Below are 27,192 nucleotides of genomic sequence, written 5' to 3'. Positions count from 1 at the left end.
AAAGGTATATTAGTTAAAGTGCGGCTTATAGAAGAAAGATAGAAGTAATCTTCGCACTTATCAGGACAGTCTGCTCAAATTTCAATTCGATCCATTTACACATGTAGTAGGGGAGGGGGCCTATATCTCGCGCTAATCCCGCTCTGCGTTCAAAATGGCGGACTTCCTATTCAGCTTGTAGACTTAAAATCCCTATCCTTGTGCAGAAACCTTCATTACACCTTCATTGCAACGTCCTTAGGCGTTATTCGTGTTTTTATGGTTGAAGTGGAACGAGAATGAAGATCAATTTGCTGACTAATGTAGCACAACCGCGAAAATTCGAAGATGCATCAGTAAAAATGTGCTATCTTCATTGATGCTAAAGATCAAACCGCTCCTGGACCTTCTCGGCAACCATTTTAGCAATGGCCAAAGACGAGGTTGCCCCGGGAGATGGAGCATTTCTGACATGCAGCACTCGGCTTCCGATGTCCCCTGCACCTCCGTCGAACACAAAGTCTTCCATTAAATTCCCTTCAAGATCCATGGCCTGTGCACGAACATTTGCAGGGCCCCTGATTGGTTGATAAAAACATGTGGAATCGTAAGTAAATAGAGCCAAACAATGTCTGAGTAGGGCACTCAATTTTGCCCGCAAATTACCGCTATGATAGGCGTTTATTGCTTTCATTAGGCCATTAATACGCCATGTTACCATACTTGGCGAAGAGAACGCGCAAAATATGAGACGGTAATACACTGTAGTGTCCGTGGTTGACCAGTAACAGAGCAAATACGGAAGTAACGGGAGTTATTGTTTTCAACACGATGCAAATCCCAATAATTTAGCTTTTCGTCGCCTCTAATTACCCACCATTTCGTTTTTCCAGTCAAATGGTTTCGTTTGTGTTGATTTCGTCATTCGCACGCGCCTTGTTATGCAATCCATACGATTCTCAGTCGACGCAGGAAGAAGCCAAAATACTAGAAAATACTAACTAGGAATAATAAATCCCTTATTGAAAAGTTTAACATAGAATACCTGGGCACATTTTGTTCGTCGCTTGTACTATTCAACTCCCAGAATATCCGCGCGTATTATATGTTAAACCATTCAATAAGGTGTATGCATTTCTGGGCAAGTAAGTGATGCTTATATTGTGGAGCATTTCTGAAAATCAGCGGACACCCTGGAGAACCAGCTCAGGATGTGCGCCTCACCGCTAATTTGACGCGCTCAGACTTTGATAAGAGTCGCTAAGTGACCCATTAAGTCTAAGAGTCAACTATGTATTCACAACAACCCCCCCCCCCCCCCCCAAAAAAAAAAAAACAATGTTTACCGGCGAAAAAGGTATGACATTGACCGTGCGGTTCGACAAATCAAGGTCGACCTTTTCTCTCTTTGAAAGAAAAGATAAAGGGCATTCTTCAGCCGCTTAAGCGAGGTCCTTGAATCATGGAAGGACGACGTTAACGATCGTAGTGCCTGGCGGAAATTGGCAGCAGTCCAGGTGTGTAAGGTTATAGTTAGGGGTAGAGGGTCACTTTGTTACTTTGTGACGCTTACACCAAGTAATGTGAATCTCATTGCGAAGTTCTATAAGACAACCCACTTTTAAACAAGAATTCTGTCAGGACACCACTGTCTTCTGCAGAAAAGTGTTTGCGCTACCCTGGTGTCCACTGGCGAAGAGCGAGTTGGCATGCGCACTTTTAATCGAGATCCCAATTTCGGTTGTTAGAGTAAAATACAGAGCACATCTCCCATTGATTCTTTATTCTTTATTCTTTACTCCAGCACTTGGCTAAGTAACCTGACTTCTTGCTGTTATACGCAGTTGTGTTCTCATTCACACAGAAGCCCTTCAAGCTAATCCTGCCAAGCCGACCACATGCTGGAAAGGTCAGACCACAACACCGGGAACACTGTCCCCTACTCTTTTTGAATAGTGTGTGCGATCTTTAACGTCCCACAGAGTTAATGAACAAAGGCTGTGAGACGGGACCTCCTTAACTGAGAAGACTTGAAAGTCTAACAATTTGCAGATTTATTTACAAAGGCACCACTTTTTCCTCAGTTATTTAAAGACCCTGAGTGTTGATCCGGCCGAAGATGGACTCACGACCTCCCGCGTGACAGCCCGGTGCTCAACCGAGCCACCGGTGCGCGGTTCTGTGAGTTTGCATCTTTCCCTCGCGTGCACGTTGCAACGCAAATCCACACAACCGGGAATGTCATCCAATACTCTTCGCAAACAGCTTTTGTAAGTTTCTCTTACCTCTCTACATCCTGGACTTTAAGACTAGGAATATATCTTTGTAGTTTCTTGACTTAAGTTGATATGAAAATTCCTCTGTAATATTCCCCAACTCCAAACGTAAAATACTGCAACATGAGCTTCCGTAGCCCGCTAAAAGCGTCAACAAAAAGACATTCGAGTCCTCCTCGTGACCACTGTTACTTAAACTGAATTTATGTTTCGTTAGAATGAGGCAGCCTCATTTCCAACAACGTTTCCTTTCATGTGCAAGAGGTCTGGGACAGAGTCGGAAATTATGTCAGTCAAATAATGTATGATGTACGAGTATAATTCAACACAAAGATGGCCTTTCGGCAAAGCAACATACCGGTATCCCAATTCATCTATCAGGTCTGAGAAGTTTACATCTGTAAGTTTGTATTCTTCCCTTGCGAATGCCAATACTGCATTGGGTCCAAGCCACACGCTGCCATCAATACGCGGGGTGAAATGGACCCCAAAAAAAGGGATGTTAGGTTCTGGAACCTAGCGTGAGGAGAAAAAATGTAAGTAATTTTCACTTCAGGAGATTCCTTGGTAACAGAAGCTAGTATAATGTTTAGTCTAAGGACCAGGACCTTGAAAGACCATTTGGTACCAAACAGAGGGGCAAGTCTTAAATGTCTGCTTCCTTTAGTTTAATTTGATTTGTAATAACCGTTTCAAATAAGAAGCTTAAGGTGATTCCCTGGTTTTCTATTGTGCAACCCTACTGCGCATAATTTCGTGCGTCATTGACGCTCACGCACATTGATAAAATGGCGGATTTTCATTCACGCCAAGCTTAATCCGTCAAGGAATGATTATTTTCTCCTGAACGAGTACTGTGGCACCTAGTTTTATTTGATGTTTTTGTTCAGGACGGTGTCTTCATGAAGTAATAAAAAAATTAGCAAAATTCTATGGCCATTGTTTTGGCAATTTCATAAAAATGTACGGAAAGAGGCGTTACGAGTGGAACAGCCCACACTCAAGTTAAATCTACTCTAGAGCGTTAAGTACTCACAAAGGAATTCAAATACACTTTTCAGGTTCGTACGCGAATTAACCATGGAATGACACCAGCATCTGCGTTATACCAGGGATTTACATTTATAAAGTCGAGCTATATTTGCCCAACATTGGCGATGCGCGGCAATTGTCAAAGTGGCTCGTACCATGGAAACGAACACGGTGACCCTCCTTTTTTTACTAAATTTTTGGCATTTCTTCGACATGTTACAACAGTGTGCGAAGTTTTATTAGAAATCTAAGACAAGTTCTAATTCTAGGGAATCACCTTAATAGCGGAGCTCCGCGCGCACCGAAGGCACGCGCATGCGGAGCACCATAGTTAAGAAAATATGGTAACCCATAGACCTTATTCATAAATGGCGGTTACATTTATAATTCTTTTGTCCAAGTGAAAATTAGCCTACCAAGCCTCATTTTAGAGCAAAAATTCTTTTCAATTCACTGTATGGTATTGAGGCTTGGTAGGCTAATTTGCACTTGGACAAAAGAATTATACATTGACCTTCATTTATGAATAAGGTCTCAAGTGAAGCTATAATCCTCGCAGTTATGAACGCAATTATTGCAATTGTTTGGTTTGGTTTTGTTTGGTTTATTAAAAAAAATCGTCGCGCTTAGAAATAAGCGAATTGCAAAATTATTTTACAAAGATAAAACTAATTACATCGTGTTCAAAATGGACTGGGGCTTACAATAATGAGAGGATAAAATACAATAAATTAGGTAATTAACTAGAAGCTAGAAATATATATCAAGTTACACATTAAATTCCCATAAGTTCCTAAATTACATGCCGCTTCGTTTAAAGCGTTTAGTTTGGCAACTTATAAGGGATGGTCTGTTTATGTTGCAAAGGGAGCGGCCGTGCGCCTGCGACCGAGTCGGTGGAACAAGATGGCGAAGACGGGACTCGGGCTCATTTATCTTTGTAAATAATTTGCTACACAACTCCATTCTCCTTGTGTGAAGTGATACACACCAGGTAGTAGCTAAGGCCTCTTGGTAGAGCAGTGCAGGAAAGATGATGCGCAGCGCCCGTTTCTGCACTCGCTCGATGCTATCTGATAGTTTGACGGGGAGGGCATTATGCTACACAGAAAAACAATATTCAAGGACAGACCTAATGAGCGCAAAATAAACCTTAAGTAGGTCGGCAGGTGGTACTCCGCCGCGTTTGAGGACACGAAGAATATGCAGTCTCTTTCACACCTTAGCTACAACCCCATTTGAGATTACTTTGAATTGTAACGCCCAATACTTTATGAGCATTGACTGACTCAAGGGCCTTAGTGTCTATGGCATCTCCTGGCCCTTTTTTGGTGTTAAGAACCATATTTTTTGTATCAGCCCAAATGCTGATGTTGTCAAGTTCAGATTGCAAAATTGACACCCCGCGTGCCGCCGCAAATTCTGATATAGTGATGTCATCTACATACTTCCAGTATGAGCAACGCGGGGAAGCCTATTTCAAATCGTTAATCATTATTACAAAAAGTATAAGACCCAGTTTGGTCCCTTGAGGGACACCGGCACGTACTGGGAGCCAATTGGAGATGGTCTGCCCTAGTTTGACACATTGCCACTGATCTGTTAGGAAACTGCAGATCCATGGTATCATAGAGCGACGCACCCTTAAGTCAATTAGCTTCCTAATAACGATGGTATGGTCGATCCTGTCAAACGCCTTGCTAAAATCAAGGAAGCAGGTTCTCAAATAACAACCAGGATTATCAAGCTCAGAAAGCTAGTTGTGAATGAGATCGAGTAGACAGTAAGTGGTGGAAGATTCTTTCAGACTACCAAATTGAAGACTATCAATATGCTCGCCAACATCCTCGATCATCCAAGAGACCACAAAATCTTTCAAGACCTTAGACAAAATAGGGGTTAAAGAGATAGGTCGAGTGTCGCTCTCACATATCCACAAAATGGGAACTTCACCGGTAGTAAGCGATGTGTTAAAGATCTTTGTGACAGGCTCGGTCAGTTCGTAGGCAAATTCTTTAATTATCCGAGGCGGAATGCTGTCAGACCCCATAGCCTTATTTGTTTTTACATGCAAAAGCTTTTTGCAAACCACATGGGAATGTACAATAGGCACTTCCTCAACAGATGGTAAAAATGATGGGACGCATGACGTATCAAGTGGTGGAATAGCAGCAGCTACGGTTGCGAAATACTGATTTAAAGACTCAGCAAGTTCGCCTTCTAACAATGCAACGCCGTCGCGCTCGAGGTTAAAGCAGGACTGGCCATAATTTCTTCCCGACATGACATTGACAGTTCGCCACCACCGGCGAACATCATCTTACCGTGCGTTTCGTACTTTTTCCTCATAAAATTTCCTCTTCCTTGATTTAATCTCTGACTGTACCTTACGTCTATAAACGCGCCACAACTGAGCATCACCAGAGTGAAATGCTTGCTGGCGCTCCAGAAGCGTAGAGAAGATTGAAAAATTCAGGACTTCAACGGGGTTTGAACCCGTGACCTCGCGATTCCGGTGCGACGCTCTAAACAACTGAGCTATGAAGCCACTGACGTTGGGAGCTGGTCATTTGTGGATTCTAATGTTCCTGTGAAGAATGAATCAATGATGAAATGGTATATGAAATGGATCATATATGAACTGAGGATATGAAATCAAGTGAAGCTATGATCCTCGCAGTTATGAACGGAATTATTGAAGTTGCAGAGAAGCCTGAAAATTTTAGGACTTGAACGGGGTTTGAACCTGTGACTTCGCGATTCCGGTGCGACGCTCTAACCAACTGAGCTATGAAGCCACTGACGTTGGGAGCTGGAATTTTTTTTTTTTTCAGGCTTCTCTACGCAATTGAATAGGCATCGTTAGTCATATTTGCATACATAACTGATGAAGGTCACCGGAGTGATCGCAATTTTTTAAAAAACTCTTTTAATCAGTGTCAACGCTGCTATTTCGTGGAATATAGTACATCAGTAAAACTCTTTTTGACCTTGAACTGACAAAAAATTTTTTCATGGCTTCTAATTTTTGCGTGATTCCTATTCGCTGGCTATTGACAGTTGACTCTGATGTGGCTTTTTTCCTTTTCCATTCGATCGCTGAGGGTGTGCTTGTTATAATAATAATAATAATAATAATAATAATAATAATAATAATAATAATAATAATAATAATAATAATCAACTTTATTTATAGAGGGTACCACACAGCAGTAATCACTGAAAAACTAGTGGACCTCTCATAAATATATGCAGAAAAAAGATAAAATATAAGAAGGTTCAAAACATGCAATGACAACATGAAAAGTAAAAAATATGAAAAAGATGAGATACATTGGGTCAAGACCAACAGGTTGAAAATTAAATGATAAAATGGTCCATTTCGTTATAACTGTCCATAAAATGTTTAAAAATTAATTTTTTAAAACTTGAAAGAGTAGACTGGTTTTTAATATGGGGAGGCAACATATTCCAGAGGCGGCTAGTCGATACTGAGAAAGACCATTTTCAAGGTTAAACAGCAACTGGTCAACCAAACGAATAAGTGCAGTTTCAGTTGAGTGGGATTTTCTAAAGCCAGACTGGAGATGATGAAACAGATTGTTCTCCTTAAGGAAATTGCACAAGCATTCACATATGTGTTTTTCTAATATTTTAGAGAGAATAGGAAGCACAGAAATCGGTCTGTAGTTGTTCTTATCATTCCTACTGCCATTTTCTTTGAAAACAGGGGTAACTTTTGCAACCTTCCATGCAGCTGGGAAGGTCTTGGTAGACAGGCAGAGGTTCAGTAGCTTTGACAGCGATGGTGATATTGCAGGTGCAGCGATCCTGAGTTATTTGGCACTAACGCCATCATCTCCGGTGGGTTTATGGGTTGGGATAGAAAGCAATAATTCTACAACCCACCTCTGTGTTATTGTCGGGAGGTCAAATGACCCAATGCCCTGTCTATGAGTTGTTATTGTTGAGAGGCCAGTTGGAGAATCAGGCCCAAGTGCCGCAACTAGTTTCTTTGGTTTATCAACGAAAACCAAATTTGAGATCTCGGCAATACTTTGTTTATCCAAGATATTCCACTTTCAGCGCTTTTTTCATCATTTGATAGACACTTGATAAGGTTCCAGAGTTTTCTGGAATTATTCTTATTTTCGTTAAATTTACCCTTAAAATACGATTGTTTTGTAACCTTGATATCATGAGTCACACTGTTTTTTGCTTGTTTACATGCATTCCAATCTCTTACTGCCTGGCTCTTTCTGGCTTTCTTGAGAAGTTTGTCCCTAGCCTTTATCCCGTTTAGGATCTCAGCGTTGAACCATTTTGGCTGAACTTTGCGCTTTACTCTCTTTTATTTCAAAGGGAGATGCTCATCAATAATGCCATTAAATATTTTGTACCAGGTGTCAACTACATCATTAGGATCCTCAAACATCAAAACGCGGATAATTCGAAACCTTTTATTTTCACTAACCCTACAGGCAGTAAGAATAAATAACCAGGGAGCTCTCTAGGCTTGGCTAAATCTACATATTAGCAAATGTCCACGTGGTCAAAGGATGTCACTCGTTTCCACGACAAAGCAAAACAATTTACGAAGAAGACTAGTGATAACCGAATAGTCACATTAACTACAACTTACTCATATCTCAGCTGTCATATATATAGTAAAGGCTGCTTTACGAGTTACATCTCGACAAGTCTCGATGGAAGAAAGTATAGCTTTCAAAGGGTGTCTATAGTAACCAGTGAAAATTATTCAATTATGAGTTATGAAATTTTATGCCACTGAGGAAGGATACAATGTTTGTGAAAGGTAAAACGAAGAATTAAAGTTGACAGGAAGCCGGCCGAAAAGAACAAAACTTTACATCAGTGTCACCTCGTACGTATAATTCAGTGTCCTCATCACTTTCGTTAGAAGCATACACTGACCCACAAGTCTCAATCTCTCTTGTTCAGCCTTGGTCAACCAGTTTACGGTCATATCTAAATTTAAAATAGGGCTCCAACCAAATGCTCAATGGACAATGAAATTAGGTCTGATGACCGCAACGCCTCTGATTGGTTTGCGACCAGATTGCATCTGCTAAATGCAGAATCATGAATCGGGCACTGAATGCAACGCCAAAATGTTTCTAAAATCTAGAAGAAGCTGTCTTATAAATAGATAATATCGTAAACTGATGAGATGAATCCTCTCGCAGACCGTGACTTCTAGGTTATTAACTTCTCCTGTTGTTTGATACAGCCTCTTCGATAGAATTCTGATGTCGATTCTATCTAATACCTCTAATAATGTGCGCATGTCTGAGCACTTCAAAAGCTGCAGGAAGAAAGGTGAGATGATCTTGCGCATGAGCAAGACAGCAACTCCGGGAAAAGCAGTAGGCAGTGGTTCACTGCCCTTACAATCAACACAGAGCCTATTGTTTTCCTGACAGTACCCCAAATCGATGAATGAAGAGAATTTTGAAGGTTGTAGTGCCGCAGTGAAGTTCGCAGGGAAACCATGCTTAAAAAGCAGTCAGTACATGGTGGTGACTGCTCGAGCAGATGAAACTTTTCTTCTTGACACAGAACAATCTGTGTAAGAACTCATTAACATAACTTGTTTCAGCCTAGCAGCTATACTTCTGGAAAGTGAAATTAATGGGTTGCATGAATAAGCCTTGTATCAGCTTCTTTAGGAGTGGAACTGGCCTCTCGACTACCTCGGTGGCTTCTTCTTCTTTTCCCTTAGCGCTAATTACGCTAATGAAGGGTGGCCACGCAAAGTCGACCTCCGAGTGTTTGGTCCTGTTTCTTGCCTACAGTTTCTTGACTTATTATTATAGTGGACACTACCGTTATCTAAGCTTATGGAGCGGTGTGTTGTCGAGTTTTGAGTAGGTACAATGTCTTTGTAAGTGGGAAAGTCCTGCTTTTCAATCTCAAGCTTTGCTTGGCCCTAGAATCTTTACTACCGAAATTTGCACATGGAACAAAGGAGCCTCATTAACAGAGAAGTACAGTATGCGAAGCATTCCATGGTTCATTAAGTGCATTTATACCGATCTATTTAAGAGACCGTTCCACTTATTCTTTGGATTGCCACAGATTAAGAGATGCAAACGTCCATGTTCATACTACCCTAACACCACTATAAAAATATCTGCGGTACGCAGTTTAGCAGATATTTGTTTTCTGCACGTTTCGTTAAGAATCTGTTTGTGCATTCCTGCACAATTCATGTCCCCGATGAATTGATAGTACTCGTATTTGCATACGAGCTATTTGATATAAATAGGGTGTGCATTGTAGTGGTTCTTCCTTCGGGTCGAACGCTAGGAACGACACCTTCACTTAATTTTTTATCTTTGTTCATCTTTTATTTTCTGCTGCTGATTTGCTTTCTCGTCATTTATAGTTTAAAAATGTTCAATTATCATCAGCGTTCAATTTTCACATTAGCGCTCTGATGAAGGGCTAACGCTCGAAAAGTCAGCTTTTCAATCTTTGTATAAGTTAGTCATAGCCTGAAAGGTTTATTTTACGATCTCTAGGGCTGCAACGGATAGTGCCAATATCTTGACGGCTTCTTATCGATTTTGTTTTTAGTGTGGAGAATATGGCCACCTCAGCGTGAGCTGCAAGTCTAGGGATAGCGCCCAGGCCTCCTCTAGCTCAACGGCTAAATGACTAGATGACGGCGATCATAAAGTTGAGTATGCTTTAGAGTTTTTCGACATGTACACAATCGCCTGCTTACGGAAAGTGGGTGAGGGTAGCGGTGGCAGTGTTAAAGGTCGTTTGAAGTCTCATTACGAGTTTTGGGAGTCTGTGTTAGATGTCTCGCAATTTGCGACCAGCATGATCAGGGAGGGTTATAGGTTACCTTTTAGTGAGTATCCAACTCCTTGCTTTCTCAAGAATAATAGATCTGCTTTTAAGCACCCCGAGTTTGTTGTCAAAGCTATTGAAGAGCTTCTTTGCAATAATTGTATTATTGAGCACGAATTTCCTCCATATTGTGTCAATCCTCTAACCGTGGCGGAGGGCAAGAAGCTCCGTCTCGTTATCGACCTACGCCATGTAAACGCATTTGTTTCTAAAGTAAAATTTAAGTACGAAGATCTTAGATCTCTATCCCAAGTTCTGGAAGAGAATCATTGGTTTTTTACCTGGGATCTTAAGTCAGGTTATCATCATGTCGACATCTTTGCAGATCACCAAAAGTATTTAGGATTTTCGTGGATAATTAACGGTAAACCCAGATATTTCTGCTTTTCAGTTCTACCATTCGGTCTAAGCTCGGCTTTTCATTGTTTTACTAAGCTTATGAGACCCTTAGTTAAGCGCTGGCGCTCTATGGGCCACCTGTCCTTTGCTTACTTAGACGACGGTTTTACTAGTCAGCCGGACTTCATCTCCGCCATGGCTGCAAGTACCATCCAAAGAAAGGAGCTCAGGTTGTCTGGCCTCGTGACTAACGAAGAAAAATCTAATTGGGAGCCTAGGCAAGTCGGAGAGTGGCTCGGCCTTGTAATCGATACCATCGCTATGCAATATAGAGTACCAGATAAGAAGTTAGCCAAGCTGAAATCCCTTCTCGATGGCGCTGTCAGTGACAAATACATAACCATCCGGCAACTGGCAAGGATTGCAGGTTCAGTTATCTCCATCAGTTTAGCCGTGGGACCCATTGCTCGACTATGCACGAGACAGATGTACTATGCCATCGAGTCAAGGATCGGAGGCTGGGACCAACGCCTAACGCTGTCACCGGCACTCTTAGAGGAGCTGAGGTTTTGGTTGTTCAATATTGACAGCTTCAACGGTTTCGCTATCAGACCTCCATGCTCAACCTCGCCCACAGTCATTTACACCGATGCCAGCGACTTCGCATTCGGCGGATATTCGACCAGTTTGTCTGAGCCTGCCGTACGTGGCATGTGGCTACGCGAAGACGCTTCAAAGAGTTCTACGTTCCGCGAGGTGAAAGCAGTCCTTTACGTTTTAATGTCTTACGAAGAAAAGCTTAAGTCATCTAGAGTAGTTATCAAGACCGACAGCCAATGCGCAGCCCGCGTCATTACAGTTGGAAGTACAAAGCCCCATCTACAAAGCTTTGCTATGGACGTTTTCCAGCTATGTTTCAGACAGGGTATTACTCTCGAGGCTCAGTGGATTCCCCGTTCGCTCAACGATAGAGCAGACGTGCTAAGCCGCTTTATCGATCCTGATGATTGGTCTGTTCATCCATCTGTCTTCCACATGCTAGATGCTCGGTTTGGTCCACACACAGTGGATCGCTTCTCTTCCCACTACAATCTCCAGCTACCTCTCTTCAACACCAAATACGCATCACCTGGTAGCTGTGGCGTTGACGCGCTTACCCTAGATTGGTCCGGTCACAATAACTGGTTATGCCCTCCAGCAAACTTAATAGTGAAGTGCGTCCGCCATCTCGAATCCTGTCGTGGCACTGGGACACTGATCATTCCTGAATGGCCATCAGCTTTTTTCTGGCCGTTTCTGCACGCCGATTCCAGTTCCTTCAAGCCCTTCGTGAAAGAGGTTGTGCCGCTACCAAGGATAAAAGATCTCTTGTTGGAAGGCCCAGGGCAAGCGATCCTGTACAAGAGGAGGCAGTCTGTTTTTGTTGGCTGCCCAGCGTTTAGAATTTTAGCATTACGGCTCGAGTTTATCTGAATCGTTTGTTGTTGCTAAGGCACGTTTGCGCGTTTTGTCGTTACTAATTACTTATGCAAAAGCCATTTAGGCTATGTAAGCCATTTAGGCTATGTAAGCCAATTAGGCTACGTAAGCCATTTAGGCAATGTAAGTCATTTATGCTGTAAGCCTTTTAGGCAACGTTAGCCGTTTAGGCGATGTTAATAACTTGGTTTCCCCTTTCGCGGCTCTCTCGCAAATTACGCGCGGGTGTCCGTAATTTTAGCCACCTTCGGCCTCCTTATGTATGCGCATTGTAATAACCCGCGCAGTTGAGGGCGGTGCGGATCCATTTACTCACGTGAGGTGTGTTCTTGTTTCAGTACTTTACAGATATATTCAGTAAAGGGATCTGCTCCGACGCCAGGGAGTTGGAGGATCCTGAAATGGTTGTTCTAGTCAAAGAGCTGAAAAATCTTCAGAAGTCCTCAAAGGCAAGTTCAAAGCTTTCCAAGTATGCTTCAAGCTGGAAAACGTGGTGCGCGTGGTCATCATCCACTCTGCACATCCCTGAGATACCTGCCAAGCCCCTACATGTTGCTCTGTTTCTGACGAAGATGTTTCTTTCATGCGTTGAAAAGGGCACCGGATCTTCGGCTCTTGAGTCAGCTGTCTATGCTATTAGATGGGCGCATCGCACAGCCGGCTTGAATTCACCGACGGACCACCCAGTCGTGCAATCCACTCTGGAGGGCGCGAAAAGAAAGCTTGGACGGCCGGTGAATCCCAAGGAGCCAATCTCCTTGGAACTTGTAGAGACACTTTGCGTGAATTACGCGTCCAGCTCATCCCTTAGACATCTTCGATTTCTGGTCATCCTACTCCTCGGCTACGCAGGGTTTTTACGTGTCGACGAGCTGCATTCGTTAAAAGTTGAGGATATATCTATTGTCGACGACCATATGGCAATTTCCGTCAGGAAGCGAAAAAACGACCAGTATAGAGAAGGCCACACAGTTTACATCGCCAAGTCGGGGAAGGTCACTTGTCCTGTCACAACGACTGGAAAGCTCCTTGTTCATTTATCTGGTTCCAGCTCGGAGACGCCTTTAATTAGGAGAATCGTCAAATCAAAAAAGACGGAGCGCTTTCATTCCACGAAAGGAATTTCTACTACTACTATTCGTGAGGAGTTCAAGACCCACGTATCGCCATTTGCCGTTAACATACAGCAGTTAATCATGCACAGCCTGAAATCTGGTGCAGCATCGAACTTGGGTTGCCGTTCATTAGACTGTGACCTGATTGACAGGCACGCCGGTTGGCGCTGCTCATATTCGAAAAGGCGCTACATCAAATATTCAAAAGATGATCTTCTCAAAGTGTCCAAGTCGTTGAACTTATAAAGAGCATTATGAACAGTCCTGTCAGGGGACGAGAAGTAGTCTCGGCCTGACCCAGATTTCCTACATTTCCTCTAAGAGGTTTTACAGTTAGGTTTTTTCTGGCCTCCCTGACTCTCCTCCAAAAATTGGAAATTCTATCATTTTTGCTCAGTATTGTGTAAAGCATTTATTTGTAAGCATTAAACACGGTATGTTGTCGTTTACCGACCCATAACCAATAACTCAAGATCTTGCCTTGTCATGTTATTCCTCTTGGTTATGGGTTCAATAATTCTGTAGATAAGGGCAGAATGCATCATTCCACGCGCATCTTATCGGTGATCTTGTGTATAAGCTTAACCCGGGTCCTGTGAGACTTGCGGACAGTGTCTAACGCTGTACTATCCATAGACAATGGAACCGCAGCACCGGAACAATTACTTCAATGAGCAACATAATAAACGCGATTATTTCTACTATGGCTGCTTCACGGCGCATTTTTAAACACCATAGCACTTGGAGTAACACCGATAACCTGATCAAAATAAGTCACGTGGCTGGAACCATCAACCTGCAAAAACAAATGGTACTTTGTAATCTTAATGCTCGCTCGGTCAGGAATAAAACAACTGTAATCTATGATTACATATGCGATCACAATGTCGACTTGATGGCCCTGACAGAACATTGGCTTACACCAAAGGATTCTGCTGTTAAGGCTGAAATATGTGGAAAGCACCAGATAACATCGACCTAAACCTGGTGAGCCATCGACATGTCAGCGGAGTCTTGAAAAATGATAAATTCGTTCCCGCTCGCTCTGAACTGAACACTCAATCGCGGGAAAAACTGAAATAAGTTAATTTCTATAAAATCCTTACCGGTGCTTGAAAATCCTCCTGTCTGTTTGAATACTGTAAAACGCGTGGTTGTCGCAATTTCATGCGCCTTAATAAGCTCTACAGCACTCACTTCATCTTTTACATACCCGGAATAATGATCAAAATTGACTGCAAAAAGGAGAAGCCCACGGTGTATTGCTTGATTTCTCCTCCTCCATTTGTACGGTTGCCTTTACATCGCGTATCAGTAATTTCCCACTTATAAAATTTTAGAATTTGCAGCCAATGTTGACATTTGCCGCGAATTGCGTGCCCGCTCACAAAGTGGAACTTTTTATAATTAACTCTCTGTTTTTTTCTTTTTTTTAATTTTCTTTATACTCGAACAGGATCAATTCGCTAACAACAGGACCCAACCTGGGATAATTTATGACATGAAGAAAATTAACGTAACGTCTCGAAAATGACCGGAAGTACGTACCGTCAAGTTCTGGCCTTGGTTTCAGTCGATGTTACCCAGTGCTTTCCGAAATAAATATGTCCTTAATGAAACTTAATGTCCTTAATGTCCTTAATGAAAACATTTGACTCGATTTGTGTTAATTGTTAATTTCAATTTACAGTGTCCCCAATTAGTGCTTCAGCGCTAGAACGACTAGACACTTAAATAAAGTTTCTTTCCTTTCCTTTCCTGATGGTTACAGTATTCTTGTTCACGAAAGATCAGATCGCCGTGGCGGTGATATTGGGCTACTTTACCGTGACTCGTATGATGCCTCTATGATTAACTCTGGAGTCATCGAGCATGGATCTTTTGAGTATTCAGAGTGGCTCGTGAAGGCATCTTCTTATAATTTGCGGGTTATAGTCATATACAGACCACCTTGTTCAGACGATCATTGAGTTCCGATTAGTGTATTTCTGTCAGAGTTTCCTGAATACCTGGAGACTCTGCTGTTATGCAAGGAACTCTTACTTATAACCGGTGACTTTAATATCCATGATGAGATGACATAGGAAATGGATCATATATGAACAACGGATATCAAATCAAGTGAACCTATGATCCTCGCAGTTATGAACGCAATTTTTGCAATTGCGTAAAGAAGCCTAAAAATTTCAGGACTTCAACGGGGTTTGAACCCGTGACCTCGTGATACCGTTGCGACGCTCTAACCAACTGAGCTATGAAGCCACTGACGTTGGGAGCTGGTCATTTGTGGGTTCTAATGTTCCCATGAGGAGTGAATCAACGATGAAATGATATATGAAATGGATCATATATGATCATATTTCTCAAGATCGCCCTTTTTTGTAAACCAAACTAACCTCAAAATGCAAGAGTCGCGTCTTCACGGAGAATTTTCCCTTCAAGCGAGCAGGTTTTTTTTTCTTTCATTATCTTATCTCGGACTCCTTTTTGTCAAAAGAGGTAATTTAAGTGCAGGTAGTGTGAATTCAAAGAAAAGCTAACGTGGCTCTGCCTCGCGTTTATGGCCTCGTTCAAAACATATCAACTCCTCGTCGGAAAATACTACATATTGTTTTTCCTCCATACGACATTTTTCCGTGAGCATTTTGCTTGTACAAAATTTGACCTTAATTCTATTTCCGCCGCCCATAACTTGGAGAGTTCAATTAATGAGCAGAGTTTTGGGCCAAAAGGAGCATTTTACAGATGGCTAGGGTGTCCAATGGTAGGTGGTTGTGCCTAGTGTGGTTGCACAGTGTCTGTGTGCTTGTCACCTCTCACTTCCAGCCGCCTCGGCTGACTCGCTTCCGCTGCCTGCAGCTTGCTGCTTGTAGTGGGGTGCCGGGGAAGCAGCCCATTTGTTACTCGACCCGTTGTCAGTACATAGCCTCTCCCCAACAAGTCCTATTGTAGTGCCTCCATGCGGCGACACCTGGTAACTGGGTACACTTAGTGCTCAGGCAGAATCTACAAGGGCGTTCTCCCCCCTCCCCCACCCCCATCCACTGCTTTGTGGTCAGTTCCAGGAGTGCCAAAGGCTACGGGAGACAACCCAGACAGAAAATCTGCAGCCAAGCTGATCCAGCTGTATTGGTGTTCCTCTCCGTTGGATAAAGTCAGCAAGGCCGAGAGGGTGGTTCTGACAGCCCGTGCAGCCCAGAATCTTTCCTTAATAAATCCGCCCAGACTCTACAACAAATCTGGAGAGATCACTCCAGCGTCGTCGGCACAAGGCTTCGACACAACACGGGAAGTGGCAGTTACTGGTTATAAACTCATCCAACTGGCGTAGGAAAAGAGTGCCAGGGGCCACTTTCGACAGTGGGAGAGTTCATCGCATCTCATTGGATGACTACCGCCCGCCTCAGGCTGGGCAGCCCCCACCCAGTAAGGTGTCATCCCGCCATTGCCTGCCAGCTCAACTGGGTGCGTAGCGCTTTAGAGGAATCATCTTTGACAAGCAGGCAGTAAAACTCCGCACCAGACAAAAGAAGAAATCCATCAACAACGAAGACTCCAGCTCTTCGCATCGCCGGCTGGAAGGTGCGGACCGTGCGTCCTGGAGCCACCAATGACCTTCAACAGTTGAATGACGCTCGCAAGACTGCTGTCATTGACCGCGAGCTCCAGCGGTTAAGCATTGACATCGCCTGCCTCCAGGAGACACGGCTTCCTGACAGTGGATTTATGAAGGAAGCGAACTACACCTTTTTCTGGCAAGGCAGACCAACTGGCGAACCTCGGCAGCCCACTGTCGAGCCAACTAGTGAAGGGACGGAAAGAATCATCAGCCTCCGCATTTCAACACCAACTGGTCCAGTTACCATTTTCAGTGTCTACGCTCCCACACTTTGTTCCAGCCCTGAGGCCATAGATGCATTCTACGAGGTTCTGGATGAGGCAGTAAACAGCACCAAGCACTGAGAGACTTTTCCTCCTGGGAGATTTCAATGATAGAGTAGGTGCAGACCACAATTCTTGGCCATCTTGCCTTGGCTCTCATGGCACTGGAAAAATGAATGAAAACGGCCAGATGCTTTTGGATATGTGCTGCCTCCGCGGACTTTGTTTCAACAACACCTTCTTTGCTGGCAAAGACCATCAGACTGGAGACACCCCAGATCAAAACACTGGCACCAACTTGACCTCATCATCACCAGACGCAAAGACCTGAACTGTGTTCTACACAGTCGCAGCTACCATAGTGCAGACTGTGACACAGACAACTCCCTTATCGCCAGCAAAGTGAAACTCATCCCCAAAAAGATCCACCACTCAAAGACCAAAGGCAAACCAAGGATCGACACCTGATGTATAGGACACAGCAAAAAGACCGAGCTGTTCCTCAGTAACCTCAGCGAGGCCTTGGAAAAACCTCCTTAAGATGACACTGTGGAATCCAAATGGTCCATCATCCGTGATGCCATCTACAACTCTGCTAAATCCGCCTAAGGAAAACGTGAGCGAAAGAGTGCCGATTGGTACGAAGCAAGCTGGGAAGAATTGGAACCCCTCACTGAAGCCAAGAGGAAGGCTCTACTCGAGTACAAGAACAACCCCACCTCCAGCACCCTCAACAACCTTCGCACTGCACGCAATACTGGTCAGCAGGCCACCTGCCGCTGTACCAACGATTACTGGCTCAACTTGTGCAGCAACATCCAACTGGCCGCGGACATTGGCAAAGTCAATCAATCAATATTTATTGCAAACAATCAGACTCAACAGAAATGGGTCTTTGCAATCGAAATTATGAATTATAGATACGATTAAAATTTACAATAAGATATAAAGAAAGAGTCATGATGGAAATTATGAGAAATAAATAAATTTAAACTACAGTAAGCTTAGGATACAATAAGACATAAAGAGGGACAATCAAACATGATAGAACTTAACTACACAAATTTAAAAAGACATCTGTTCATAAACGAGTTTTTGTATCTTTCGGTTCTTATCTGGGGGAGTTGGAATTCGTGACCCCTTTTCCTTAACATTCTTGGCCTCTTTGGCGGCAACAAATCTTGAAGAGGATGGTCTTTCGTGGTTAGCAGGCAGACCTCTAGGCCATACACAAATAAGGATAAGATGAGGGAGTCAAATAACTTATTTAGTTGATCTTGAGAATAACCGTAAAACTTGCAAACCCTCAATATATATAGGCGACTCCTTGCCTTGGCTATACGTTTATCGACATAGAGGTCCCAGCAGCAAGGGTTTTCTTGAAATACAATACCAAGCAACTTGAGCCAGCTCTTACGCTCAATGCCAGGTACCAATTGTAGGTTGGGCTTGGTAGTCCTCCCGTATATCAGCATTTCCCACTTTTTTGAAAGGTTTAATGACATTCTATTGCTGGCAACCCAATGTTTCATGCTGTTAACTTCATTAATTTTCGCGTCAGTGCTGTCTTTGCTTACAGGGATGCTGATGGTAATGTCGTCCGCAAACTTCAACATAAGGTTTCTTCTAGGGTCAGCTAGTTGTATGTCTTTAACCATCAAGGAGAACAAGATAGGGCCAAGGACAGTTTCTTGAGACACGCCTCTACTGATGTCTACGAACTCTGTCGTTATTCTATCAACCCCGACCCTCTGTTTTCTTTGATTCAAAAAGTCAAGGATCCAGTTGATCACATAGGGGTTTATATCAGTTGCCTTAAGCTTGTCAAAGAGGATGTTATGAGGAACAGTATCGAATGCGTTGCTAAAGTTGAATGACAATACCCGTACAAAGTCTGCGTTCCTGTCTAACCATTTCAGCCAATAATGTGGGGACTTCACAAGCGCCATTGTGGTGTTAGAATCTTCTTTGTAGGCGAATTGATCAGGTTCTATGAATGACGTGAGGACGTCAAACAGCTCGAACTTGAGTATTAACTTTTCAAAGAGTCTAGTTATGATATTTGTCAGAGAAATGGGTCGTAGTTGATTGCAGCTCGTTAAAGGAGATTCTTTAGGGATGTGAGTCACATTGGCAAGTTTCCAATTACAGGGGTTGTACGAGGGTATCAATGAGGCAGTGGGCCCTACTGCAACAAAAACAGCCCCATTGAAAAGCAAGTCTGGCGAGGTCATCACAAACCAGGGGAAACAGCTGGAGCGCTGGGTAGCGCACTACCTGGAACTGTACGCGATACAGAACGTGGTGACCGACGCCGCCCTGGACGCCATCCCAGACCTGCCTGTAATGGTCGAGCTCTACGAACCGCCAACGCTGGAAGAGCTCAGCAAAGCCATTGACAGCCTCACTTCTGGGAAGTCTCCAGGTGCACATGGCATCCCAGCCGAGATTCTGAAAACAGGGAAGGCAGTACTACTCGAGCCACTCCATCAACTCCTGTGCCTCTCCTGGGAACTGGGCTATGTACCCCAACATCGTCACCATATACAAGAACAAGGGGGATAGGAGTGATTGCAATAGCTATTGGGGCATCTCCCTACTCAGTATTGTCGGCAAAGCATTCGGCCGAGTGGTCTTGACACGCCTACGGAGCGTACCAGGCGTGTGTCCTCGGCACCCTCCTGTACGATAGTGAAGCCTAGACGACAGATGCCAGACAGGAGAAGAGACTGAACAGCTTCCACCTCCGCTGCTCCAGGCGCATACTGAACATCAAGTGGTAAGATAGAGTGACAAATACTGAGAGCCTTGATTGTGCAGGCATCCCCAGCATGTTCGGTCTTCTCAGTCAAAGACGTCTGCGATGGCTTGGCCACGTGAAGAGAATGGACCCGGGGCGAATCCCCAAAGACATTCTGTATGGAGAGTTGGCTGAAGGTACACGACGAACAGGACGCCCCTATCTGCGCTTCAAAGACATTTGCAAGCGTGACTTGAAGCTTGCAAGCATTGACCCAAACAGCTTCAAGAACATGGCTGATGACCGAGGGAAGTGTAGGGGGGTAGTGCGAAACGGGGTCAAAGAAGCAAAGCGCACCCAAGCTGAAGCGCAGCATGTGAAAACAAACAGAAGGAAGAACAAGAACACCAGCCAAGCGGCATCATCCTTCTCCTGCGCCAACTGCGGCAGGGACTGTCACTCGCGCGTGGGGCTCTACAGCCACTCCCGGAGATGGCAGCGGCCGCCTCGGACCTGATCCAGCCTTGCTGCACCACCGTCAGCCATGACGAATGGATGTCGACGAGGTAGATTTCATTGACCCTTTGCCAATGGCCTACCATGCCATAGGTCCATGGATTACCAAAACGGGCTACTATGGACTACCTAAATAAATTGTGTACAAATGGTTTTGCTTTTAACTTGTGAATCATAGCTTTAATTTAAAACACCGCCTAACCGCTACCCATTTCGTACATGTTTGGTGACGTGTGTTGCACGATACCAAAGGTCAAAAGATTATGCGTTGTGCTGTTTTGTAAAAATGGAACTGTTGCAGCCTCTCCTCTAACCGTTCTTGCTTCGAAATCATTACAGCGGTCAGGTACAGTTAAGAAGAGCAATTACGAGAACAAACACACAATTAACATGTTTCCAAGGCCCACTATGGGCTCGTTTCGCGAAACTCTGACTCGTATATTGTTTACTTTGAATAGCTCGTCCCCGTACTTATTAGGGACTTTAAGATACACCGGCCTAGGACTATCGTCATGTCCGTCATGAGCTCGCGACAGTGGCTCAGGGGAGAGCCCAGTATCTCGTTCCAGTCCCAAACACCTCCAGTCCGTAGTCCGAACTCCGTGGGCGGAGTATCTTAAAGTCCCTGTTACAAACAGAGATCCTACGTGCACTGTACAGGCTTGAATTCCGTGATTTTAAGTAGTATTATTTCTTCATTTTGCTTTGCTTCGTTTCGTTTCGCAAAATACAGTACGTCCTTTTGCTCTTTTTTTTTTCCAAAATAATTTGAAATGCAACAGGAAATCGCACAGGGGGAGTAGAATCGAGTCGTTAAAGTGGTACTATGATCAAAAAATCATTTCCTTTTTTTCTTCAGATTCTGAAATCGTGTTTGCTTAACACCTAACTGGCAAAATTTTGAGCTTTGAGTTTTATCCAAAGGCTGTTTATTTTGAGTGTAAGTTCTGGATTTCACGGTCCGCCATTACTCACGTTCAAAACTGGCCGATTGGACTTCAGAGGGTTGGATCTAGAGAAAATGACGTCATTTACTTACTAGCTTAAAATTTCAGCGTGTAAACGCAATTTATTACATATGCAAAACACGGGTTTAAAAGTCTGAAAGCCCGAAACTCCCGTGCTGCATATTAATTCGGCCGCGTACACACGCATTGCATTCTTAAACTAGTGAGTCTTTGACGTCATGTTCTCCTCGACGCAGCTCTCTCAAGATTTTAAAGTTAGTAATGGCGGACCAATAAATAAGAAAATTCCAGTTAAAATAAACAGGTGTCTCTTTAAAATCAGAACTTAAAACTTGGATCAGTTAGTGTTTAGTTAACATAGTTTTGAAATCCAAAGAAAAAAAAGAATTGTTTTTTTGGTCGTAGTACCACTTTAACATTAGAGGTTCCGCTCGTTGCGTTCTCCATGTGTTGTGTAATTTGTGTTGTGGGCGATAGGTTATTGAGAAGACGTCATAACTTATTAAAAGCATGCTTTTATCTCTAGACTTAACTTTTTACATGAAACTACTCGAAGACATGAAGAGCGAAACTATTAGAAACAAACTAAACGAAATTATGATTCTTCTGGAAAATGCTTAACGTTGAACTTATTCTGTACTCGATTGAAAACGAAAAACAAAACTCTATATTGACAACCGAACGACCTTGAATAATTATGGGCCGAACAATCCTAAAAAAATTAATCACTTAATCATGATGTCCAATTTTCCCAACTGGGGCGACGCCTATATCAACGAAAACAAGTCCTACACTCATGGTTTGTCACATACTGTCTCTTGCGAATATAGGTTGCGAGTGGTTGAGAAATCTCTTCAATTCAAGTTGTTGTCGATTCGTTCTCCTTTAATACTTCCGGCTTAGTCTTTATTTGTTTTTGGCGTGTTTGTTGTCAGGAGTCAACAGAGAACATCAGCATTGCGTTAAATGAAACTGCTACTTGTCACGAAAGCTTGAAAATTCTATTGTTCCATCGCTTCTCTCTTTCTCTCTCTCTCTCTCCCTCTCCAAATTTGTAGATAACAGACAAGCCCTGAGCAAAGATCAAACACGTTTCTTTCATCTTTGGCATAATGTAAATTTGTGCTCTACGTTAGCTGTTTGTTTTTTGTGTTTAGCATCGTTTGACTGGTCTTTGTGCTCGACCACTTACTAGGCAATCCATCACAAGTCCAATTTAGTAATCAATAGACCTGTCCATCGAGGTTGTCCATGGACTAGGGGTCGGTGAAAGACACCACATTCAAGCTTATCTTCTATTCATCCCTCGCAAAAAGAAAATAAAAAGCGGAGATAAATATCTGGCCCGAACATCTCTTCACACTTCACTCTGGTCAAAAATGTTAATTATTTCAGTTTGTCAAATGTTCGACTCTTTCGAAAGGCCAACAAAGCTCTCCAAAAACCGAGCAAATGAAGGCAAGCTTCAACTGCAAACATGTCAGGCTCCTATTTGTCATAAAACCATAAAAATCATCTCAATTATGCGCCGCGGCCTCATTTCCCTATTTTTGTCAGTAATTGGTCCATGGCTTTATTTGTCACTATATAAAATAACCTGATATCAATTGCGTTTTTTCATTTTATTTTGGTCAACAGCAAATCGTAGCTCGACGTTTGCTGTGAGCGAGAAGCCTTTTCTAATATCTCTGACAAACAAGTTTATTGCGAAGAAGGATACTCATCAAAGATAAGAATAACACAAACACAAATTGATTATTCCATCCGTACGAGGGTTTCTTTCAGGGGCACCCAACGGCCGGTTTTCTTAAAATTTGTCAGAATTACCTATTTAACTGACATAGTTTCCACTATGCTTTTAGAGCTCGTTTAGCGAGTTCGTAGCAGTCCTACAAATTGTTTATCTGTTCGAATGTTTTTAGGGGAGCTTCAGGTCTGTAGTGATTTATCTGTTCGGATGTTTTTAGGGAAGCTTCAGGTCTGTAATGATTACTTCGCGGCTTTTTTGCCTCCGAAAGTCCGAGCAATCGTAACAGGTCTGATCAACAACGTGTCATCCGTTTTTCCCGAAAATTTAAGGGGACGTTTGCTTAAAGTATGATTCTCAAACAAACTCTGGCCAAAATGATAAAAGTTATAAATCTTCACTGAGTTGACTCTCAGCTCAGTAAAATTTAAGCGTTCTTCAATGTGGTTTCGAAATTTCTACGCACTCTTCAGACTCTTCACTACAATTATAAAATATCTAGAAAAACTGTTAAGAAAAAATGTCCAAAATCTTAGTGCACCTCGAAAGTCTGAGTTCAATAGTCGAAAATGCTAACCCACGTGCACCTTCCTTCCGAACAGACAATTACCGAAATTATTCGTTGGGTGCCCATGTTCTTTTACTGGATAAATCTTATCATAAAATTTTGAGCCGGAAAATATTTTCTCGTCAAAGGAGACTTGTCTACTGCCTCGTGAAATTGTCTTCTGCTTGTCCAAAAAAAAACTAGGCTGCTGTCACTACAATGTGTTGTTATTTGATTGAAAGGAGTCGATGATTCAGCACTCCCAAAATAGACTGGGCTAAGAGACAAGAAAAATCTGGTTTGGAAAGAGTAAATGAAATGGAGAAGAATTAAGTCTTAGAAATCATTTTATACTAGCAGTTTTTGCTTCCATTTCATACAAGAGTTTCCTGAAAGCATCAGTGCATAATGACATTCCAGTTAGCTCTGCTTTTTACCGGGATTTTTGTTGGGACATTTCCCAATACTTCGGTGCAACCAACAAAAAACCCAGAGATAAGTAAACCCCAGTACAACATGAATAACAACTTCTACGCCGGACCACACTGCTGTAAAAAAATCGAGCAGCAACTCATTGAGATCAAAGAAGCAATCGCTGCGCTGAAAAGAAACGAAACTGGCGGCTCTTATGACAAAGGTTTGCAATTCTCCATTTTAAATACTCTTACTTCTCAGAAATCAGGGGTTGAAGTTTTTGAAAGCATGGCCGGGTTTCTTCGCAGAAAGCACTTAAATGAAGGTCGCTAAATTGCTTTAATTTTTAATTCCTTGTAACAAGCATCTGCCAGCTCTGTATGGTATATTCCTCTATGACGTCCATCTACAGTCATTTATAGGAGAAAATGAATAAGGAATATTTAGCGTTCGAACATTCGGAATAAAGAATTTCATGGTTTTTGTTAAAGAATAACGAATACGGAAAATGAATATGGAACAAAGAGAGATCCAGTTATTCCACTTCCACCCCAGAAAACTTTGTAAGGATATCACAAAAACTTAACTGATTGACAGAAATTAATCCCGCTTGTGTAATTTTCAGTCTACAAGAACTGCGCCAATGTTTACAATTCTGGCGAAAAGATCAGTGGTGTGTACAAAATCGATCCCGATGGTTTGGGAGAATTTGAAGTGTACTGTGATCACAAAACGGCTGGCGGAGGGTGGACGGTCTTTCAAAAAAGACAAGACGGCTCCTTAGGTTTCTTCCGCGCGTGGGACGCTTACAAACGAGGCTTTGGTAATCTGAGTGGAGAGTTTTGGCTTGGACTGGACAAGATTCACCGCTTGACTGCAAACAGCAGCAATAAACTTCGCCTGGACTTGGAAGACAATCATGGAAATACAGCATTTGCTGAGTACAGTTCAGTTACAGTGGCAAGCGAGCGAGCAAAATACCAGCTGAGTTTGGGGAAATATTCAGGTTTGCGAACTCTGGTGATCAATTAACAACCCCGTGTTAACTGAGATAGAAACACTTTCTCATATAAAACTAGTTGCAGTCTGTCTCCAACTGATACAAATTCTCCTCGGATCTCAGAGAAATTCATTTTGCTTTCAGTGACAATTCAAATTGTAAGCCAGTCAGTAACCAAAAAAAAAACAACACAGCTTTTAATTACTGAAAAAACTGGTTAACATTTTACTCGAGGTGATAAACGCATTACACCGATTTCATGGCAAGTAGTTAGAAACAAGAAACAATATCATTTGTTTTTTAAGGATTTTTAGCATTTTAAAAAAAGTTAAGAATTCCAGTTTTCTATTGATTACTTAATCCGTTTTCCTTGTGAGTGATTAACAGATCTCAGAGAGTTTTATTTTGCTTTCATTGCCAAAACAAATTGTAAGCCAGTGAGTTCGGGAAAAAAAAAACAGCTTAACCGAAAAAGCTGGTTATCCGCATTTCTGACAAGTGGTAATAAACACATTACATCGATTTTTACGGCAAGTAGTTAGAAACAGAAACAATTAATTTCAAGTGCGTGATAAGACTTTTTAGCATTTGAAAGAGTTTAAAAATTCTCTTATTTTGATTGCTTAATTCGTTTTTTTTTTTTCATTTAGGCACTGCACGTGATTCCCTTGGCTATCACCGCGGCCAAGCGTTTACCACCAAGGATCGCGATAATGATCGTAACAGTTCAGGCAACTGTGCGTCAATCTATAAAGGTGCCTGGTGGTACAACAATTGTCACTACTCCAACCTCAATGGTCTTTATCTTAATGGAAAGGTCGATACAAGTGGAATGACCTGGTATCACTGGAAAAACAGCGCCTACTCTGTCAAGCGGTCTGAGATGAAGATACGTCCACAGAACTTTTAAGACTCTGTGGCAGTTGTATCACATGCCTATTGCTATCAATTGGTAACCAGGGATTGATCTTATTGCTCATCAATGAACTGAACTGCTTAACTCGCACAACCATGTGAAACACTCAATAGGTTTCACAACAAGAGATTTCTTGCGATTTCATATTAGTAGCATACCGCGCACGTTATCATCTGGTAGATTTAGATATATCTGAACTTGCTTAGTTTTACCGAAGCTGTAAGCAACTGGGGATGCTTTAATAAAGTTTGCTAGTGGTGACCAATGATAAATGTTCTTCTTTTTTCGTTGTCTGTTTGATAGTTTTCACCCTTTTATTTTTCAAGAAAGGAAAGTAAATTGCCTTCTCTCAACAATTCACTGCCTTTTTGCTCTCAGAAGCCCTTTCCACAGAAAAACCCCAAGCAGCAACAATTTCATAAAAGAGAATATTGAAAGATATTAAGTTACCCCTTTACTTTAGATGACACTAAAATCTGCAATTGTCTAGTTAAAAGGAACTTGTACCCCTGATATTTGCTCGCCATTGGTAACTGGGTGACTATAACACTTGCGGCTAAAATTTGCAACTGCCTCACTTCACTTCCCTAATATTCCTAACTTAATTCCAATTCGATCCGGATGAAAACGATTTCCGGGTGAGTGGAGCTTCCTGGGTAAATATCTCGAATTTATCATTATTATTCACTTACACGAAACAAGCACTATGTTTAATTTTTTTCAAGTTAAAAGGCGGTTACAGAAACTGATATGGCAACTATTGATGGTAATTATGTATTATGACTGTGCCAAAGGGATATGATGGTTTCTGGGTCGGACTCAAGAATCAGATTAGACTGCAAGCAGTCCTTTAAATCAGTCGAGCAGCCGGCTTTTCTGAGGCGGACTTGTTTTGTCACACAAACACAAAATGCTCGAGGGAGACTTGGGAAGAGGAGTCTTCTTCCCAAGCCTCCCTCGGTAATTTTATGGGTTTGCGTGACAAAACACGACCGCCTCAATTGACCGGGCCGCCGACTGATTTGAAGGAACTCAGTCTACCGTCAGAAGTTGCTGTACCACATTTATCACATGACTTTGAATGGGGAGCCGAGATCCATTTTTTGTAGCTTCATGAGTACAGCATAACAAAAGAGATTCGGTTCAAATTCTGCCTGACGCTCCAATTTGTACCTTTGAATTTGCCTGTTGGCAGGCAACCATCATATGAACTTGTTAAACGTACAATGCACCATTACTATGAAAGAAAGGTATATAAGTTCAATTGCGGCTTATAGACAAAAGATAGAAGTGATCTTCGCACTGATCCGGAAAATTTGATCAAACTGTCCAGATAAGTGCGAAGTTCACTTCTATCATT

The 27,192-nt window shown here is 42.5% G+C and overlaps 3 protein-coding genes and 1 pseudogene across 3 annotated transcripts; 3 read left to right on the top strand and 1 right to left on the bottom strand.

The window, feature by feature from the left end:
- Positions 1 to 361: 361 nt before the first annotated feature.
- On the bottom strand, positions 362 to 5,571 carry LOC137980604 (L-2-hydroxyglutarate dehydrogenase, mitochondrial-like; annotated as a pseudogene).
- Positions 5,572 to 9,906: 4,335 nt separating this feature from the next.
- On the top strand, positions 9,907 to 13,635 carry LOC137980603 (uncharacterized). The gene is made up of 3 exons (XM_068828058.1): positions 9,907 to 11,971; positions 12,140 to 12,144; positions 12,309 to 13,635. The coding sequence occupies exons 1-3, from the start codon at positions 10,017 to 10,019 to the stop codon at positions 13,346 to 13,348; spliced, it is 3,000 nt and encodes a 999-aa protein (XP_068684159.1). The 5' UTR covers positions 9,907 to 10,016; the 3' UTR covers positions 13,349 to 13,635.
- Positions 13,636 to 15,847: 2,212 nt separating this feature from the next.
- LOC137980602 (uncharacterized) lies at positions 15,848 to 17,065 on the top strand. The gene is made up of 2 exons (XM_068828057.1): positions 15,848 to 15,866; positions 16,626 to 17,065. Exons 1-2 carry the CDS (start codon positions 15,848 to 15,850, stop codon positions 17,063 to 17,065), a joined length of 459 nt encoding a protein of 152 aa, XP_068684158.1.
- Positions 17,066 to 23,873: 6,808 nt separating this feature from the next.
- Positions 23,874 to 26,086, top strand: LOC137979158 (ryncolin-2-like). Its single transcript, XM_068826356.1, has 3 exons — positions 23,874 to 24,139; positions 24,542 to 24,922; positions 25,567 to 26,086. Exons 1-3 carry the CDS (start codon positions 23,911 to 23,913, stop codon positions 25,824 to 25,826), a joined length of 870 nt encoding a protein of 289 aa, XP_068682457.1. The 5' UTR covers positions 23,874 to 23,910; the 3' UTR covers positions 25,827 to 26,086.
- The last annotated feature ends 1,106 nt before the right edge of the window (positions 26,087 to 27,192 follow it).

The sequence above is a fragment of the Montipora foliosa genome, chromosome 12, assembly GCF_036669935.1.
Source record: "Montipora foliosa isolate CH-2021 chromosome 12, ASM3666993v2, whole genome shotgun sequence".
NCBI classification, from domain to species: domain Eukaryota; kingdom Metazoa; phylum Cnidaria; class Anthozoa; order Scleractinia; family Acroporidae; genus Montipora; species Montipora foliosa.
The sequence above is the reverse complement of the archived record's forward strand: the minus strand, read 5'-3'. Positions and strand labels throughout refer to the sequence as shown.

Coding starts and splice junctions, on each gene's coding strand:
- LOC137980603 (XM_068828058.1), top strand. CDS start 10,017: ATGTACACAATCGCCTGCTTACGGAAAGTGGGTGAGGGTAGCGGTGGC.
- LOC137979158 (XM_068826356.1), top strand. CDS start 23,911: ATGACATTCCAGTTAGCTCTGCTTTTTACCGGGATTTTTGTTGGGACA. Junction 24,140..24,541: donor TGGCGGCTCTTATGACAAAG/GTTTGCAATTCT, acceptor TGTAATTTTCAG/TCTACAAGAACTGCGCCAAT. Junction 24,923..25,566: donor GAGTTTGGGGAAATATTCAG/GTTTGCGAACTC, acceptor TTTTTCATTTAG/GCACTGCACGTGATTCCCTT.